This window comes from Scyliorhinus canicula, chromosome 1 (assembly GCF_902713615.1).
Source record: "Scyliorhinus canicula chromosome 1, sScyCan1.1, whole genome shotgun sequence".
Lineage (NCBI taxonomy): Eukaryota > Metazoa > Chordata > Chondrichthyes > Carcharhiniformes > Scyliorhinidae > Scyliorhinus > Scyliorhinus canicula.
Genome location: NC_052146.1, coordinates 277694022 through 277710584, shown reverse-complemented (window position 1 = coordinate 277710584; position 16563 = coordinate 277694022). Strand labels below are relative to the sequence as shown.

Genomic DNA, 16563 nt, shown 5'->3' with positions numbered 1-16563 from the left:
CCACCCGGGGACATTCGCAGGGAGTCCGGTAGTAATAGCTTCGTTGAGAATTTGGAGGCAGTTTCGACAGCATTTCGGGTTGGGGGCAGGGTCAAGGGAAATGCCGATTCGGGGGAATCATAGATTTGAGCCAGGGAAGTGAGATGGAAATTTTCGGAGATGGGAGGAGAAAGGAATTAGGACACTAAAAGATTTGTTTCTTGGGGTCGTTTTACGGGATTGAAGGAGCTGGGAGCGAAGTGTTGGCTGGAGCAGGGGGAAATATTTAGATACATGCAGGTTCGAAACTTTGACATAAAGGAGGTACAGACCTTCCCAGTAGAGCCAGCTTCCACATTGCTGGAGGAGGTACTGATGACAGGGGGACTGGAGAAGGGGGTAGTGTCAGCGGTTTACGGGGCTATTTTGGAGGAGGAGAAGGCACCGCTACAAGGGATCAAGGCAAAGTGGGAGGAAGATTTGGGAGAGGATGTGGAGGAGAGGTTCTGGTGTGAGGTGCTCCGGAGGGTGAACGCCTCCACCGCGTGTGCGAGGTTGGGGCTGATACAGCTGAAGGTGGTGTATAGAGCACACCTTACAAGGGCGAGGATGACTCGGCTCTTTGAGGGGGTAGAAGATGTGTAAGAACATTGCGGAGGGTGGGGGGGGGGGGGGGGGGGGCAAACCACGTTCATATGTTTTGGTCCTGTCCAAAGCTGGAGGATTACTGGAAGGAGGATTTTAGGATAATGTATAAAATGGTGCACGTGAAACTGGACCCGGGCCCTCGGGACGCCATATTTGGGTTGTCGGATCAGCCGGGGTTAGAAACGGGCGGGGAGGTAGATGTTGTAGCCATCGCATCGTTGATCGCCCGAAGGCGGATCCTGTTAGGGTGGAGATCAACCTCTCCACCCTGTGCCCTGGCGGGGGGACCGGCTGGAATTCCTAATACTTGAAAAGGTCAAATTTGAACTGAGGGGATGGATGGAGGGGTTCTACAATTCATGGGCGTTATTCATTATGCACTTTCGAGAATTGGATCACATCGAACATTAGGGGGGGGGTTGGAAGGGTTGGGGGGAAGGGGGACCGTATGTGTTAATGCTTATTATGGATAATTCCTGATTCCTTTTTGTCATTTGTTTAGGTTAACATGCGGGCCAATGTTTGGGGTTTGGTGGGAGGATGGGATCGTTGTTCTTGATATGGGGATTGACATTGCATTTGTTACTGATTATTGTTTTTTGTTGGGAGTAAATTTGGGAGAAAATGTGAAAAAGGAGGAGAATAAAAAATATATTTGATTAAAAATCAGTCCCAGTAACTTAAAGCTGTGCAATCTCCAGTCTCAACTGACAGAGGAATTAACCAATCATCTCCATTCTGTCTGGAATTTGTGGTGTTACGATATACAACCAAAAGAAGTAAAAGCAGATGGTAATGGGTGAAATTTATTGGCCTCCGTACGGGCTCCTTTAGAATTTAAATCCAGATTGATCTGCAATAATAATAATCTTTATGATTGTCACAAGTAGGCTTACATTAACACTGTAATGAAGTTACTGTGAAAATCCCCTAGTTGCCACACTCCGGCGCCTGTTCGGGTACACAGAGGGAGAAATCAGAATGTCCAATTCACCTAACAAGCACGTCTTTCGGGACTTGTGGGCGGAAAGAGGAGCGCCCGGAGGAAACTCGCGCAGACACGGGGAAAACAGTGACCTAAGTGGGAATCGAACCTGGGACCCTGGTGCTGTGAAGCAACAGTACTAACCGCTGTGCTACCATGCTGCCCTATGAGGCTAGATGCCAGCAGAAGGTACCGTACTGCCTTTCTGGAGGATGGAGGTTGTGAATTTTAGGGAATAGATGCAGGTGAGTTCGATTATACAAGTGAGGTCACGGAAGAGGAAGAACATGACAGCTGGAGGGCCAGCTATGTTCTCCGTCAACTGCAGTGCCTCACATTCACACATCATGGGACCTGCGCAAAAAAGGAGGCTGTCGCCTGAGCAGGATTGTCCACAGCAGTCTTGCATCAGTGCAAAATACATTGTCCCTTTTGCAGAAGTCAATTATATGCATCTGCAAAGTGGTGCAGGAAGGATCCTTTGTACTGCAGTCTACCATGATGCATGTGACACCTTTGTAGTGCAGTCTACCATGAAGCATGTGACACCTTTGGGGCATTTGGAGTGGAGCATCAGTGTTTCTTGCTCAGACTAATCAAACTTCGGGCTCCAATCTCCAAATGATTCTCAGGTGCAGGGAACTTGCAATAAGGTTTCACGGACTTCATTGATTTTCCTTTGCAAATTAAAGGACAGGCTGCTTGAGTGCCCAGTGGCAGCACATGGCTGGAGTAAAAGCATTGACCAGGCTGCCATCCATTCTGTCCAGTATTCCTGTGCAGATGACAGTAACCGTATCAAAAAATGAGCAAGACCAGCCAACAATTTCTGAATCAGCTGCACAACCATCTCACGCCTCGTAAGAAAAACGTTTGCACACAGTGAGGGGCTCAAGTCTGGAATGCGCTACCTGGAATTGTGGTGAAAGCAGGTTCAATTGAGGCTTTCAAGAGGGCATTTGATTGTTAATTGAATAGATACGATGTGCAGGGGTACGGGGAAAGGGCAGGGGAATGGCACCAAGTCACAATGCTCATTTGGAGAAGCGAATGGGCCGAAAGGCCTCCTTCTGTGTAATAACAACCCCGTGATTTGGTGAACACAAGATTGCATAGGACAGCCCAAAACCAGACCGGACTTCACTGAACCCCCAAACCTAAGAAGTTGGACAACATACTTACTCCTTCTGTGTAAGGGATACTTAGAAGAGATGACAAGTTAGAGATTAAAAATCAGATACAAAACACCAGCAGTGAGGAGAAGCACTGTAAGAAAAGACACAAATATGGTCTGACACATGGCAGCCTGATAAACGTGTGGAATTCTACTTGAGCCTTGACTGGAGAATGTCTTTCCATTGTGCAGAATACACTAGCCATACAGCAAACATGGACAGTTGATGTTGGTTGAGAAATTATAAAGTGCAATATTATATAAAGTGTGTTGAGGTATTTTCTTTGAACCATGTAGACAAAGAGTTAATTAAAGGGGCAATTCAGGCTCTAAGCTGGGCGTCTCTTGGATGAGTTTGGGAAACAACAATCTTCTTGGCTCTGCTGATGCAACTTCTTGGTTTAGGGACTGTGACTTTGTTTGTGGTTTGGCTTCTTCCTCCACCTCAGGACACCAAGTGCTTGTATCACAACTTCACGGTACAGAGATCTAGCACAGTCTCAGAAAATGTAACTTAAAAAACAATCTAGCCTACTACAGTTAGACATGAATCCATTTTGCTTGTTTAGAAACCTCGGGCTAGGAATTGATTTGCCCAATTTTTGGCCGCTGGAGTCCATGCCATCTGGACTGAGGTGGGTAACTTGGATCTTGATCTGAACGATTGTGATACAAGCTGATGTGCCTCTAGTGCTAATTGCAGCCTCGTAATGCTGCGAGCGAGCTCTGGATGCAGCAGAAGGCTACAGCAGCATTGTTTGTTGATCAGTACAGGCAGTCTTTCTTCTTTTTAATTTAAAGTATCCAATTCTTTTTTTTTCCAATTAAGGGGCAATTTTAGCGTGGCCAATCCACCTAACCCTGCACATCTTTTGGGTTGTGGGGGTGAGACCCACGCAGACACGGGGAGAATGTGCAAACTTCACACGGACAGTATCCCAAGGCCGAGATTGAACCTGGGTCCTCGGCGCCATGAGGCAGCAGTATTAACCACTGCGACACCTTGACGCCCTCAGTCTGTTCTTCTTAAAGATAAGTTGCATCTTAACGGAAAGCTACACAAGAAAATTACTCCAATGGAAAATCCTGGAAACTGAGCACTGGGGCACACAGGGGGATCTTTGGTGATGCTGGAGATGTAATGGCCTATGGCAGCAACAGGAAACCTTTAAGGCCTATCCTCAGAATTGGGTTGGTGCAGGTAACTATAAAGGACAATCCTGGCCAGGACTGCAAATACGACAACCAAAACCTCTTTTTCGATGTGGGCCTAATTTCGCTCCGAATTTCTTCAGCAGTTCATGTAGTGGATGTTGTGTTATGCTTCTTCATGTAGCATAAGCTGCTTCCCTGATGTATACTCTGACAAAGGACGGTTCAGACTTGGAGATAGGTTTAACACATTTATTGAACAGTTAACAATTCTCCTGCTTGAGTTCGACTCTCCTGCTGATCTTGCTATAGTAACTCAATCTAACTAACCCGTCTGCTCTAAGCCATGCGGTGGGTGTGATGCTTCTGATCTGCCCTTGTCTCTCTGAGTGTCACCTGTGGAAAGAGAAAGAACATGTGTGCCCTGTCCTTTTATATGGATAGCCCCCTTGTGGTAGTGTCACCTTTGGGTGTGTCTTGACTGCCCATTGGTCGTGTCCTATCTTACTGACCTATTGGTTGAATGTCTGTGTGTCATGATGTCTCTGGTGCTCCCTCTAATGTTTACTTAGTCCTCGTGTATCTACATTAACCCCTTGTGTTATTACAGTGATCACCACAGTGGGGCGAAAATGGTTGCTAGGCCAGGAATACATTTCCTGTAGTGGTTTACGAGACCTAAGAACGATCGTAACTCTGTTGCGCTTTCTGGAGTGGGGGCTTGCTTTATCGCCGACACGTTCTCCTCAACTGGGTGCAGTCCATCCCGACTCACGCGCTATCCCCCAGTAAGTAACTTCCTTGGCATAGAAAACACACTTTCCCCTCTTGACGCAGACGCTGTTCTTGGAAAACCGGCAGAGGACTTCTTCCAGGTTGCTCAGGTGCTTCCTTTTCACGGCTCTAGTGACGAGGACGTCCTCCAGGTAGACCACCACCGAAGGTAACCCTCTCAGCATTTTCTCTAAAATATGCTGAAAAATTGCTCAAGCCGATGACACTCCAAACAGCAACCTTGTGTACTCATAAAGGCCCCTGTGGGTATTAATGGTTACGTAATGCCCAGAATCGGCATCCAGCTCCAGCTGATAGGTGTGGCTCATGCTGAGTTTGGAAAAGGAATGACCCCCAGCTAACTTTGCATATAGGTTTTTTATCCACGACATTGGGTACCTGTCCGGATGGAAGATCTTGTTTACAGTCAACTTATAGGGCGGGTTTCTCCTGCAATTGGCGGGGCGGCCCGTACCGGCGGCAAGAATGGCGTGAACCACTCCGGCGTCGGGCTGCCCGGAAGTTGCAGAATCCTCTGCACTTCCGGGAGCTAGGCCGGCGCTGGAGGGGTTGGCGCCGTGCCAACCGGCGCCAAAGAGCCGCGGCGGCCGGCGCGAGTCAGCGCATGCGCAGGTTCTGGTGCATGCGCAGAACCGCTGCCATGTTTCCTGCGCATGCGCAGGGGGTTTCCCCTGCGCAGAGAGAAAGAGCGCCCCACGGCACAGGCCTGCCCGCAGATCGGTGGGCCCCAATCGTGGGCCAGGCCACCGTGGGGACCCCCCCCGGGGCCAGATCCCCCCCACGCCCCCCCCCCCGAGGACACCGCTAGACGGCTGACAAGCCAAGGCCCGCTGGTATGGACCATGTCCATTTCACGCCGGCAGGATTGGCTGAAAATGAGCGTCCGCTCAGCCCATTGGGGCCCGGAAAATTGCCGGGGGGCTGCTGCCAACAGTCCCGACTGGCGCGTCGCGATCCCTGCCCCCGCCGAAAACCGGCGCCGGAAATATTCGGCAGCCGCCGTCGGAGCGGCGGGGCAGGATTCATGCCGTTCCCCGGCGATTCTCCGACCTGGTGGGGGGGGTCGGTGAATCCCGCCCATATTCTACGCACAGGCGTACGGTTTTGTCAGGTTTTCATAGCTGGACTGCTGGCACTGCCCAGTCAGCAAACCGCACCGGTCGGATTTTGCCAAGGCCTTCCAATCAGTTGAATTTGTCTTTGACTTTCGCCAGCAGCGCTGAGGGGATCGGGCGGGCCAGGAGGTTCTTTAGCTGGCCCTAAGGGTCCACATATATCTTGGACACGACCCTCTTAATCTTGCCCAGACCCTCCTGGAGGACTTCTGGGTACTTTCCCAAGGAGGTGTTGTAGATTAGGCCCAGCAGACTCAGTCCCGGGCCCTGCATTATTATTTATGGCAACCTAATGGACCACTCACCATTGACAAAACCATACTTCAAGAAATCATCTTTATACTTCTTTGTCCTGGGTTAAGTTTATTTTTTCACCCTGACGCTCTTAACACTACCACTGCTCTGTCCTGCCCTGGACTCTCCTGTGCATCTCTCTCCAACAGCTTTTGTTGTGAGATCCTCTCCAATAAGTAAACTGCCCATTTGAGTCTCTGGCAGTCTCTTACTTAAAAAATATCTTCACAGTTCATTTCCCTTGCTTGCCAGCAGCTGCAAAATCAAAGGAACGCTGCTCCTTGCTTTTGCGCAAAAAGTACATCTCTGGTGTCATTTCACGTCAATACTACGTGCAGGGCACATGACCTACTCTCTGTGGCCCCTTCTGGCTGGAAGACACTATGCAGCCTAATCTATATCTCCATTTAAAAGGCGGCAGTGGCCCACAATCCTCCATGAACAAGCCGATAGTGGCCATTTGGCACTTCTCCCGCCAATGGGACCACCGCAGCAACAGCAGGACCGATTTCTCCACGATCCTTCCAACACCCACCCACGACCCACCCACGGGTATTAACGCTGACTTTGAAAAACCCTGTATTAAATTGCTCCAGAAATAGCGCCCCAACTGGAACGCAATCGTCATGAACTTCAGTCCCGGTGTCAACACTTATTCTCCCAAATGAACAACTTTGCCCAGTCTGCAGAGGACTCAGATTGGGACCTCGATGTGGTGGCACACAGGATAGTGCTGAACCGGCATGAACACTGAGATGCTGAGTGCATTGGCTGGACTGACTAGCGCCATTATCAAGGAACAGAGGGAGTCCGGCTCTTTCCTCCTGCAAACCCATAGCACAGCTCTCACTGCCTCCATATCTTTTGTAGCCTTTTGAGTTAATTGATCGCCTACACCTTTGCCTGTGAAAATATGGCAACGCCCTCTGACAAATCCAGGAATTTGAAAACCCTTCTAAAATCATTTCAGAGTGCTTTCAGATACTTTGCAATTAAATAAGTCCCCAAAATTTAACTTGCTGCAATCGAGGTGTCTGACTAACTAACGTTACCGAAGGGCCCCAATTGATGATTCATGCTCACTTTTTACCATTAAACAACACAGGCGTTGCCTGGATCTGCATTGCCCAAATCTGGGTTCCTGGTGTCACATCAGCTGGCTGGGCTCGGTGATGTCAGGTAGCGCCAACTCAGTCTCTTTCGGTGACTGACCCGTATCCTCAGAGAACAGCACAGAAGCAGTGCAGGTAGCGGCCTGTGATGGCAGCCTGTCCCTGGAAAACCCAGATGGGCCTTTTCTAGAGCGGCACTAGGCAGATTAATTTCATGCCTCTCGTTTCAACTATGGGCATGTCACTAGGTTTCCAAAATAAAATACCCAATATGAAATTGCTTTACCTCCAATTAAGTAAACATACCAACATCAACAGTCTAACGTAACATATTGATATACAACGCATATAATTTAAAATTATTTCAAAACTTGCGGCTAACCTGCAAATCTGAATGCATCTCGGTTTGAAAATATGCATTTGTCTGTTTTTTCTATTCACCAGCTGTGCTTACAACGTTGAAAACAAGTCAACGCCGTCAGTGAGAACTCCAGTAATTAATTGCAGGATACAATATGGAAAGGCAGAAGATTTATTGCATGCCGCCAATGCTAAACTCTAGTTAATTATCGCCAGTTTGATACTCCCCTGTTAAAGCCAAATAGATTAAATGGTGCTTTTAAAAAAAAAATAGCTGGGCCAATTATTTATTCAGCAGTCTGAGCTGGATTTGAGTATGAAGAAACCCGTAAATCATGCACCAACCTCACCTGATCCGTGTTCGAACATCCCTCATGATTATGCCGAAATACTTTGTTTTTATACATTTTTATGGAAGGACTTCATTTCCCATGCACTCACTTTGCAAATGAGAGGCTTTTGATGACTCGATCTTCACGCCCTGTGTTAAAGGTAAGATAACGCCAAATTTTTTTTTAACAGGTTGATAGTATGTGTGTTGTTGGTTTCAAATATTCAACAGGTACCCTCCTATGATTTACCTGGAGGCAGATAGAAAATAACTAAGCTTGCCAAAACTTAAAAAATGACTTCCAGATGATATTGCCATTTGCCAGGCAGGGGCCAAGTGAACAACTGATGGACTGGAGGCTCCACTGGTTGCAGGAAGTTTTGAATCAACTGGTAACCCCTGCATTTTTTGTGCTCTTGTGGTCACCTAGGCACACATTATATTCATAGCAATTTCATAGAATCCCTACAGACAGAAGGAGGCCATTCGGCCCATCAAATCTGCACCGACTCTCTGAAAGAGCACCCTACCTAGGCCCACCACCCCACCCTATCCCCGTAACCCCACCTAACCTTTGGACACTAAGGGGCAATTTAGTAGGGCCAATCCAGCTAACCTGCACATCTTTGGACTAGCTCTGTACAAAGGTAAGTAGGCGGAGAGGTCACCCCAGTGATCCTACTGAACTGACAATTGCCAGGTCTAGGAATGGGAGGCCCTAGTCTTCACTCTGTGTACCAGGTAACCAAAGATGATTAATGTAGAGGGAAAGGCATATCAGCATATTAAGCAGTTCCCTCAAACAATGAAAAAGGAGCTCTGGTCTTGGGTGGAGTATGAATTTGTGGAATATTCATATTATGGATTCTTTAACATTTTCCTAAACTTGCTCTTGTTCAGCTGTCATAACATTCCGGAGGTGGGACAGAAACCCTGGGCGCGATTCAGTGACCGCATTGTGCCCGGCGCGGATCCGGGTCCACTGGGTGAATAGCGGCATGGGCAAAATCGGAATTCGCGTTGGGCATGAGCCATTTTACAATTCACTCCACCCTCTCCTGAGTTCTGGATCTCGCGCAAAAATGGCGAGAATATTATTAACCCTCATTTTCATTCATTTCAATCTCATTGGCAAGATTGACAGCGAATGCAGTGGCCTCCTGAGAATTACCCAACCCCCAACCCCAGCCTAAAGTCACGCGGGCGACATTTCGCACTCCCTTTCACAAACATGAAGCTGGTGAAATGGCTTCTGAGTGGAAGTGAGGAGGTGAGTAGTCATTTCCAGCTCAAGGCAGCAGGAGCTATTGCCCCAATGCTCAGCCAAGGTGGGCAGGGGAGGGCAATTGGGGTCGGTCGTTGGTCTGGGCGCTGATGCTGATGCGCTCTAGGTCGGGGGGGGGGGTCACCCCTGGGCCGAGGTGGTGAGAGGTTTTGCGTCTCTGAGGCCTTCAGTCCATCTTTAAATATTGTGGAGACCCATAACAGGGACAACCACAGTAGCAAGCCTATCTCTCTTGCCAAACACTTCTAGGACAGAGCACTGTTGCTGCTTCTATCATGAAATTCAATTTCACTCCCTTTGACTGTGAGCAACCTCTAGCTGCACAGCTGAAGGTTTTTGCAAATGATGAACTGGCCTTGCTAGTTATGAGAGCACTTCACAGCTGCAGGTTTGCTGCTGCTCCTGCTGGTGGCTGTGAATGCCTGGAGGCTGCTGTTGCTATTTTTCTCCTGTTCAGTAGCCAGAAAAAAGGACCTTTTTATCTCAGATACCTGGGTCCTGGGGCACTGGGCTCAGGGGACGTACGAGTCCAAAAAGCAATCCGGTTTGAAGCAAGAAGGCGCTGCGGGACCTGGTGTGCGCGACATTGTTCCAAATGGACCGCCTTTTAATGTGGTTGAGGAAATGCTTCCGCAGAATTGCCGATGCTTTTGTTGCTGGTGTGGTTGAACATGCTGGAGGGTAAGATGTTTAACTGCACCTTGGGTGCCAGTGGAATGTGTGGAAATGTGGTTCCGGAGAGATTGGTCCGTGTGGGAGGGGCCTGCACAGCTGCAGCTTCTGGACGGAGAATGGCACTGATACGTGGAAGAAGTCACACATTGATGGACAGATCATTCTATGGCAAAGTTCTGGACATGATAACACATTCTCAGGCTGACCCACCATCTCTGTTGAGGCGAGTGTGAGGGGTGACACTGTGGGCTGGATTCTCTGTTCCTGAGACTAAGTGTTGACGCCGGAACAGGGTTCGTGGGCTTCCACAACAGCAAAACTGGCTCCGCACCTGGATCGACTCGCCCACTTGAAGGGGCCGGCACCGGCGCCAGGCGGAGCACAATTGATTCCAATGAGAAACGGTGCCGGATTCGCCGGTTTTGCAATTGACACTCAGGAGACTGACTAGCTGCAGCTGCAAAGATGCACTTCACTCCCCACACACACCATCCCCGCCAACAAGATGGCAGCAAGATACGCGGGGCCAAGATTGACAGACGTCGAGCTCGAGACCCTCCTGAAAGCGGTGGAGGAGAGGCAGGCCAGCCTGTACACTGGCCCAGCCAGCCCCCACCATTCGCCGTGCCTGGCAGATGCGGTCAGTGCCTCGATCAACACTGTCCGGACGGGACAGCAGTGCAGGAAGAAATTGCACGACCTCCTCCGGGCGGCCAGGGTGAATAGGCAGCACTGTGATCCTTGCACCAACCCTCATCCCACACACCCGTAACCCGGCTAGGGCAGCGACTGAACACCCACCCTGCACCACATGCCGGCACCCAAACCGGCTGCAATGCCCAGGTGCCCTGGCCACTGAGGCCACCAGCTACCCACCCCCTGGGCTGCATGCGCTGGATTGTCTCACACTGTCATTATTTGCCCCCCCCCCCCCCCCCAGGAAAAGGCCACCCATAACCACCAAGAGTGGGAGAAAACTAGAGGGGGACTGTCGGACCTGCAGACCCTTCACCGTGGCTGAGCACATGGCCCTGGGTGTGGTCAGCTGCCCAGAACAAAGGGAAGTCGCGGGGTGGAGGTCGGCCGCGGGTGAGGAAATGAGACCCCGCTGAGTTCAGTTCCCTGTGACACACCATCCTCATCCCCACACCACCCTCACCCCCACCACCCCCACTCCCCCCTGGTCCGTGGTCTAATCATGCGTCCTGTCTGCTGGTGATGGGGCTGGTCCAACTGGTGTCCCCTGCCCCCAGCCAGTGCCACAGCCGGAGCCCTCCCGTGTGCCGTGCAGCGACGAGGACAGCAGGACAGACGGCAGCCCTCGACCCGAAACCCAGAACACCCCGGCGTTCGAGTCTGGGGATGACACAGATTTCCCATCACAGCTGTCTCCAACCCCCTCCACCATCCCAGAGACACTCACCTGGGTTGGGCGCTTTAGTGACTCCTGGGGTACTATCTGGGGCACACCACACATGTGCTGTGGTACAGCAAGTGGACGTGGAACACCCAAGGGGTCGGACGGACGGAGGGCGGGCCAATCCCAGGGACTAGCTGTCATCCAGATGGGTTTCAGGCATCTGAAACGGACAGTCCCATCAATCGTGGAGATAGTCGCAGAGCCAGGGACTACATGAGGGGTTGTCGGCGAGAATCCAGCACCTGCAGGTGCAGTTGGAGGTGGCAATGCGTGCCACCCAGACCAACACAGCACGGGTGGAGCCATGGTTTTGGCTATGGATCAGCATGTCCAAGGCCTGGGGCATTCTGCGCAGGCGCTGGCCAAGGCTCAGGACAGGGCTGCCGTCTCACAGATAGCCATGTGCCAGAGCCACCTGGAAATTGCAGCGGCGCTCCTGAGCGTGGCCCAGTCACAGCAGGCCATGGCTAGGAACGTCAGGGGCATTGATCCGGCGCTGGCCAACGTGGCGCAGACACAGAGGGAGATGGCGCAGTCACTGGCTGATGTGTCACTGACCATGAAGGCGGTAGTACAGACGCAGCGTGATGTGGCGCAGTCCCAGACGGAGATGGTCCACTCTCTGTGCTCCATGGCTGCGAGTGTGCGGACCCTGGTCGAGACCAGAGTAGGCTGATGCACAATCAATGGACACGAAACGTAGATAAAGTCCGAACAATAGGCTTTAATACGCAAGAAGTGGACCCGGCAGCAGACGTACAGAAGAATGGCTGGCTGCCGGGGAACACGGGTTCTTATACCCCGCCTCGTAGGTGGAGCCACCTTCCTCTCAGCCAATCAGCTGAGAGGCACATGACATACCTGGGCCAATGGGCAGCGAGTCCTCTGCACCAATGGCAGCTCACACTCCCAGGTACCGTAATACCGCTAGTCATACTACCACATAGGATTGTAAAGCACATTAAACACCTTTGTGCACAACCATTATGATGCCTCTGTCACTTTCTTCCACAATGTGGGCTGACCTCCGAACCCTTGGCCCATCTCTTCATGCATCTCCTCATTTGATGCAGTTGCATCTTCATTTCCGCATCAGGAAATCTTAGAACTCTGACTCATTGCTGCTCCATTCTCACTCTGTATAGTGACAGCACACTGTGAAACCTTTCTGGATCAAAAACATGCTGTTTAATGTTTGCAGCAACACTAACCCTTCCTTGAAGCAAGCCCCAAAAAAGCCCTATAGTAAATAATAAGAAAATCTTATTATTGTTATATTACTACGATTGGTAATATGTTGTATTCTTTGCCTTTTCTTCCAGAATGACCTGATGTAGTGTTGACAAAGAATATACCAATCAAAAGATTGAAACAAAACTAATTTATTATTACAATACTAATTAAATGAAGTTTGAACACTCTACTGAGTTACAGATGATAATTAAATGATATTGAATCTGTCTTATAGTATTCAATATTCTATCCACTCACTAACTATACTGTGGTCTAAACTTGTGCTATCTCTAATTAACATTCACACTGCTCTAAGCTTCTCCTTGTGCTTTTCACCAGAATTCTCCCAGAATTCCCTGAGGGGCTGTCTTAAACACAGAGATGTAACGCCCTCTAGTATTTGATTTACACAGAGATGTAATTATTATTATTATTTTTTTTAAAATGACAATTCCATTTTATTTACAAAAATGGAGCATCACAAAACTTTGCTTCTTCCAGGTGGAGGTTAGAATTGTTTGACAAATGGTAAATTTCCATTTCGTACTGCATTAGAATGCATTCTTGCTCCTTTTGTAATTTAGTCCAGCTTGATGAAGCCGATGTCTTTAGCGTATTGTCTGAAGCACTGGCGGCACATGTTGAGGCCGTATTTCCGGATCAGGCCGTGTCGGTTCGCACAGACTCGGCATGAGCGGGAGCCCTGACCGAATTTCCTGGGGTGAGACCAGTAAAGCTGCTGATGACCCATGGCGACCAGACACAGAAAGCAGAGATGTAATTATTAACCCTTCACTAACCTGACTATATACACATCATTACATGCGGTAGCTATCATTTTTTTAAACAGGGGGACGACCATAAATTGCTTACAATGCACAGCACAGAAATAGGCCATTCGGCCCAACTGGCCTTTTGTCGGTATTTACGCTCCAGCCTGTTTCATCTAACCCTATCACAGATGCTTCTAATTTTTAAAAACGTTTTTCAATGTACTCACGTAGATTGTCTTGAGTGGTGAAAGCCAAGAGGTGGAGCACAGGAATCCAGCGCAGCAACCCTCTTGAGGTCTTTGGGCTTCTTCAATTCTGGCTTCATGCTCATGCCTGATTTTTGCCGCTCCATCTTGGTGGCACTTTCAGCTCCCAAATCCCTAAATGCTGCAATTTTTTCCCTCAACGTCACCACTTCACTGCCCCTGTCTTCCTTTTAAAGTGCTCTTTAAAATCTACACCTTTGATCAAACATTTGGTCCTGTGTCCTAACATTTCATGTGTGGTCCAGTGTCTCATTTTATCTGGTAAGGCTCCTGCAAAGCCTTTGGAATGTTTCACTACAACAAAGGCACAATGTGGGGCAGGAAGAGGTTAGCGAGATAAGGAGCGGCGAAGGCCACGGAGGAGTTTGAAAATGAAGGCGAGAATTAGAAAATCGGGGGTTACCGGACTTGACCTAATATAGCTCAGTGGCAACTGGGGTGATGGGTGAACAGGAAGTGGTGTGCATGAGATGTAGGTCCTCTAGGATATGATAAGTAAGTCCTTTATTAACTTTAAGCACCTTCACTAGGAATGAGTGCATGTTGAATTACTATTCCAAATAGAAACTGAAATAAAATGAACATACAGCTTGTTGAAAATGAGAAATGCGAATCCTGCTGTTCTTGAAAGCAATGTCAAGGTACACAATCAGAAACTGTAATAACTTATTTACTTTCTCAGTGTGCGGTAATTGGTTAAACTGCAGCAACAAATGATGTTGTATGCAATTACAAGGTTGTGTTTTTTCTTCTAGTTTAATGCAAGACGGACAGACCATCAATTACTGCAGTTTTATGCAGAATTCAAGAAAGTCGATTTACAGGAAGATCTTCTGACTGGCATCACACACATAAATACCGCAATATAGAGCACAACATAATATGACATTATAATCATTCATGCAACATTAAAGACATTTCTAAGTAGACAATAAAGTTGATAAAATTAGCCCCAAGCTTGCACTCACAATGGGAAGCAGCAATAATATTTGTCTTTTTTTGTTGGTTTTGCTGAGTATGATAATACATTTTGAACAAATACAGATTTATAAGAATTTTTTCTTGTTACACACAACAATGAAAAAAAAAGTCGATATATATATATATATATACACATATATTTGGGTCCTGCTATTATAACTGACAAGATCTCGCTTCTCGGCTTTTTGATGAGTGTGAGGTCAGGTGTAATGCCTGGATCTGGTATCTCTCTCTTGTGGGGACCATGAATTGGATTCAATTTGAATTGTTTTTTGGAGCAGTCAAGGAGCTGGATTAGGGGTTTGCCCCTGCCCATGCACTGAGCTCTGGCTTTGTAACTCTGATAAAGGAATAAAAAATAAATAAATAAAATGTAATTAAATAACTGACAAGATAGCCTGCATTTTGAAGCAGAAAGTATCCAAAAATGTGGTCAGCAACTGTCGAGGAATAAGTCTTATCTCAATCGCAGGGAACGATCCTAACAAGGATCCTATTAAACCGTCTACAGACGGCCTTGCAGATCATGTCCTCCTGGACACACTGGGTCTTCGGGCTTACTGGGACAGCTGATCTGGTGTTTACAGCCCCTGTGCTTAAAGTTCAGAGCAAGCAAATCGTGATGTGAGTCAGTGCGCAATGCTGATTTTACACCAGTCTTGCCATTTTCAAATTTCACACCCCAGCAATGCTGTCTTAACCACAAAGAGAAGAACATGGCCGTAATTGAGATTAAGGTGTTCTCACCAGTGTCATTTAAAGGTTTAACGAACTAATTCTAGGTGACTTAATTCTGCTGGTTGCTGGAATTGTATGTCTTTTTGGAGTTATCTTTTACTTGGACAAAGTTTGAATAATCTACAGGGAATCAGTCTGACTGGCGCTGTAGGACTTTTCAGTGCTTTTAAAAGCTTGTACTCCCCGACTTAAATTTGGATTCTCCCATCCCTTCAATAGATGGGGTTCAGCTTACAGTCTAAGTTGATATTGTCTCATGTGTGATAATAAATCTCAATTTGCATAACCGGATCCGGGTTCGATTCCCGGCTTGGGTCCCTGTCTGTGCGGAGTCTGCACATTCTCCCTGTGTCTGCGTGGGTTTCCTCGAGGTGCTCCAGTTTCCTCCCACAAGTCCCGAAAGACGTGCTTGTTAGGTGAATTGGACATTCTGAATCCGCTCTCTGTGTACCCGAACAGGCGCTGTAGTGTGACAACTAGGGGAATTACACCGTAACTTCATTGCAGTGTTAATGTAAGGCTACTTATGACAATAATAAAGATTACTATTGTTAAATACTCCAAATGAAGTCAGTTTGGAGGAGTGAATGGAGGCATTGGCTTTACCCCTCGCTTGCTGTCCTGAAGACACTTGACTCTGTTCTCCTCAAATGTGGGAATTGTTTGATGACAGTGATTTCTCCAATTGGGTCTGTTTTAGATTGTTTTTCCCACGTATTGGGAACCAGTTTGCAAGCTCTTGAGGTTGGTTTTCAGATTGCTTTTATAGGTAAATTTGGGATGTCTTCTGGTGTGGGTTCTGCTGCTGAACTGGCTGTGGATTACTGCCTTTGGTATACAGGGATTACTGCCTTTGGTATACAGGGATTACTGCCTTTGGTATACAGGGATTACTGCCTTTGGTATACAGGGAATACTGCCTTTGGTATACAGGGATTACTGCCTTTGGTATACAGGGATTACTGCCTTTGGTATGCAGGGATTACTGCCTTTGGTATACAGGGATTACTGCCTTTGGTATACAGGGAATACTGCCTTTGGTATACAGGGATTACTGCCTTTGGTATACAGGGATTACTGCCTTTGGTATACAGGGATTACTGCCTTTGGTATACAGGGATTACTGCCTTTGGTATGCAGGGATTACTGCCTTTGGTATACAGGGATTACTGCCTTTGGTATGCAGGGATTACTGCCTTTGGTATACAGGGATTACTGCCTTTGGTATACAGGGAATACTGCCTTTG

General features: G+C 48.1%; 1 protein-coding gene across 1 annotated transcript; it reads right to left on the bottom strand.

Annotated features, from left to right (window-relative positions):
* Nucleotides 1–13129: 13129 nt before the first annotated feature.
* On the bottom strand, nt 13130–13331 carry LOC119978095 (40S ribosomal protein S29). Its single transcript, XM_038819497.1, has one exon. It carries the CDS (start codon nt 13307–13309, stop codon nt 13139–13141), a length of 171 nt encoding a protein of 56 aa, XP_038675425.1. The 5' UTR covers nt 13310–13331; the 3' UTR covers nt 13130–13138.
* Nucleotides 13332–16563: the final 3232 nt, after the last annotated feature.

Excerpts from the sequence above, each read along its gene's own strand:
- LOC119978095 (XM_038819497.1), bottom strand. The coding sequence starts at position 13,309 with ATGGGTCATCAGCAGCTTTACTGGTCTCACCCCAGGAAATTCGGTCAG.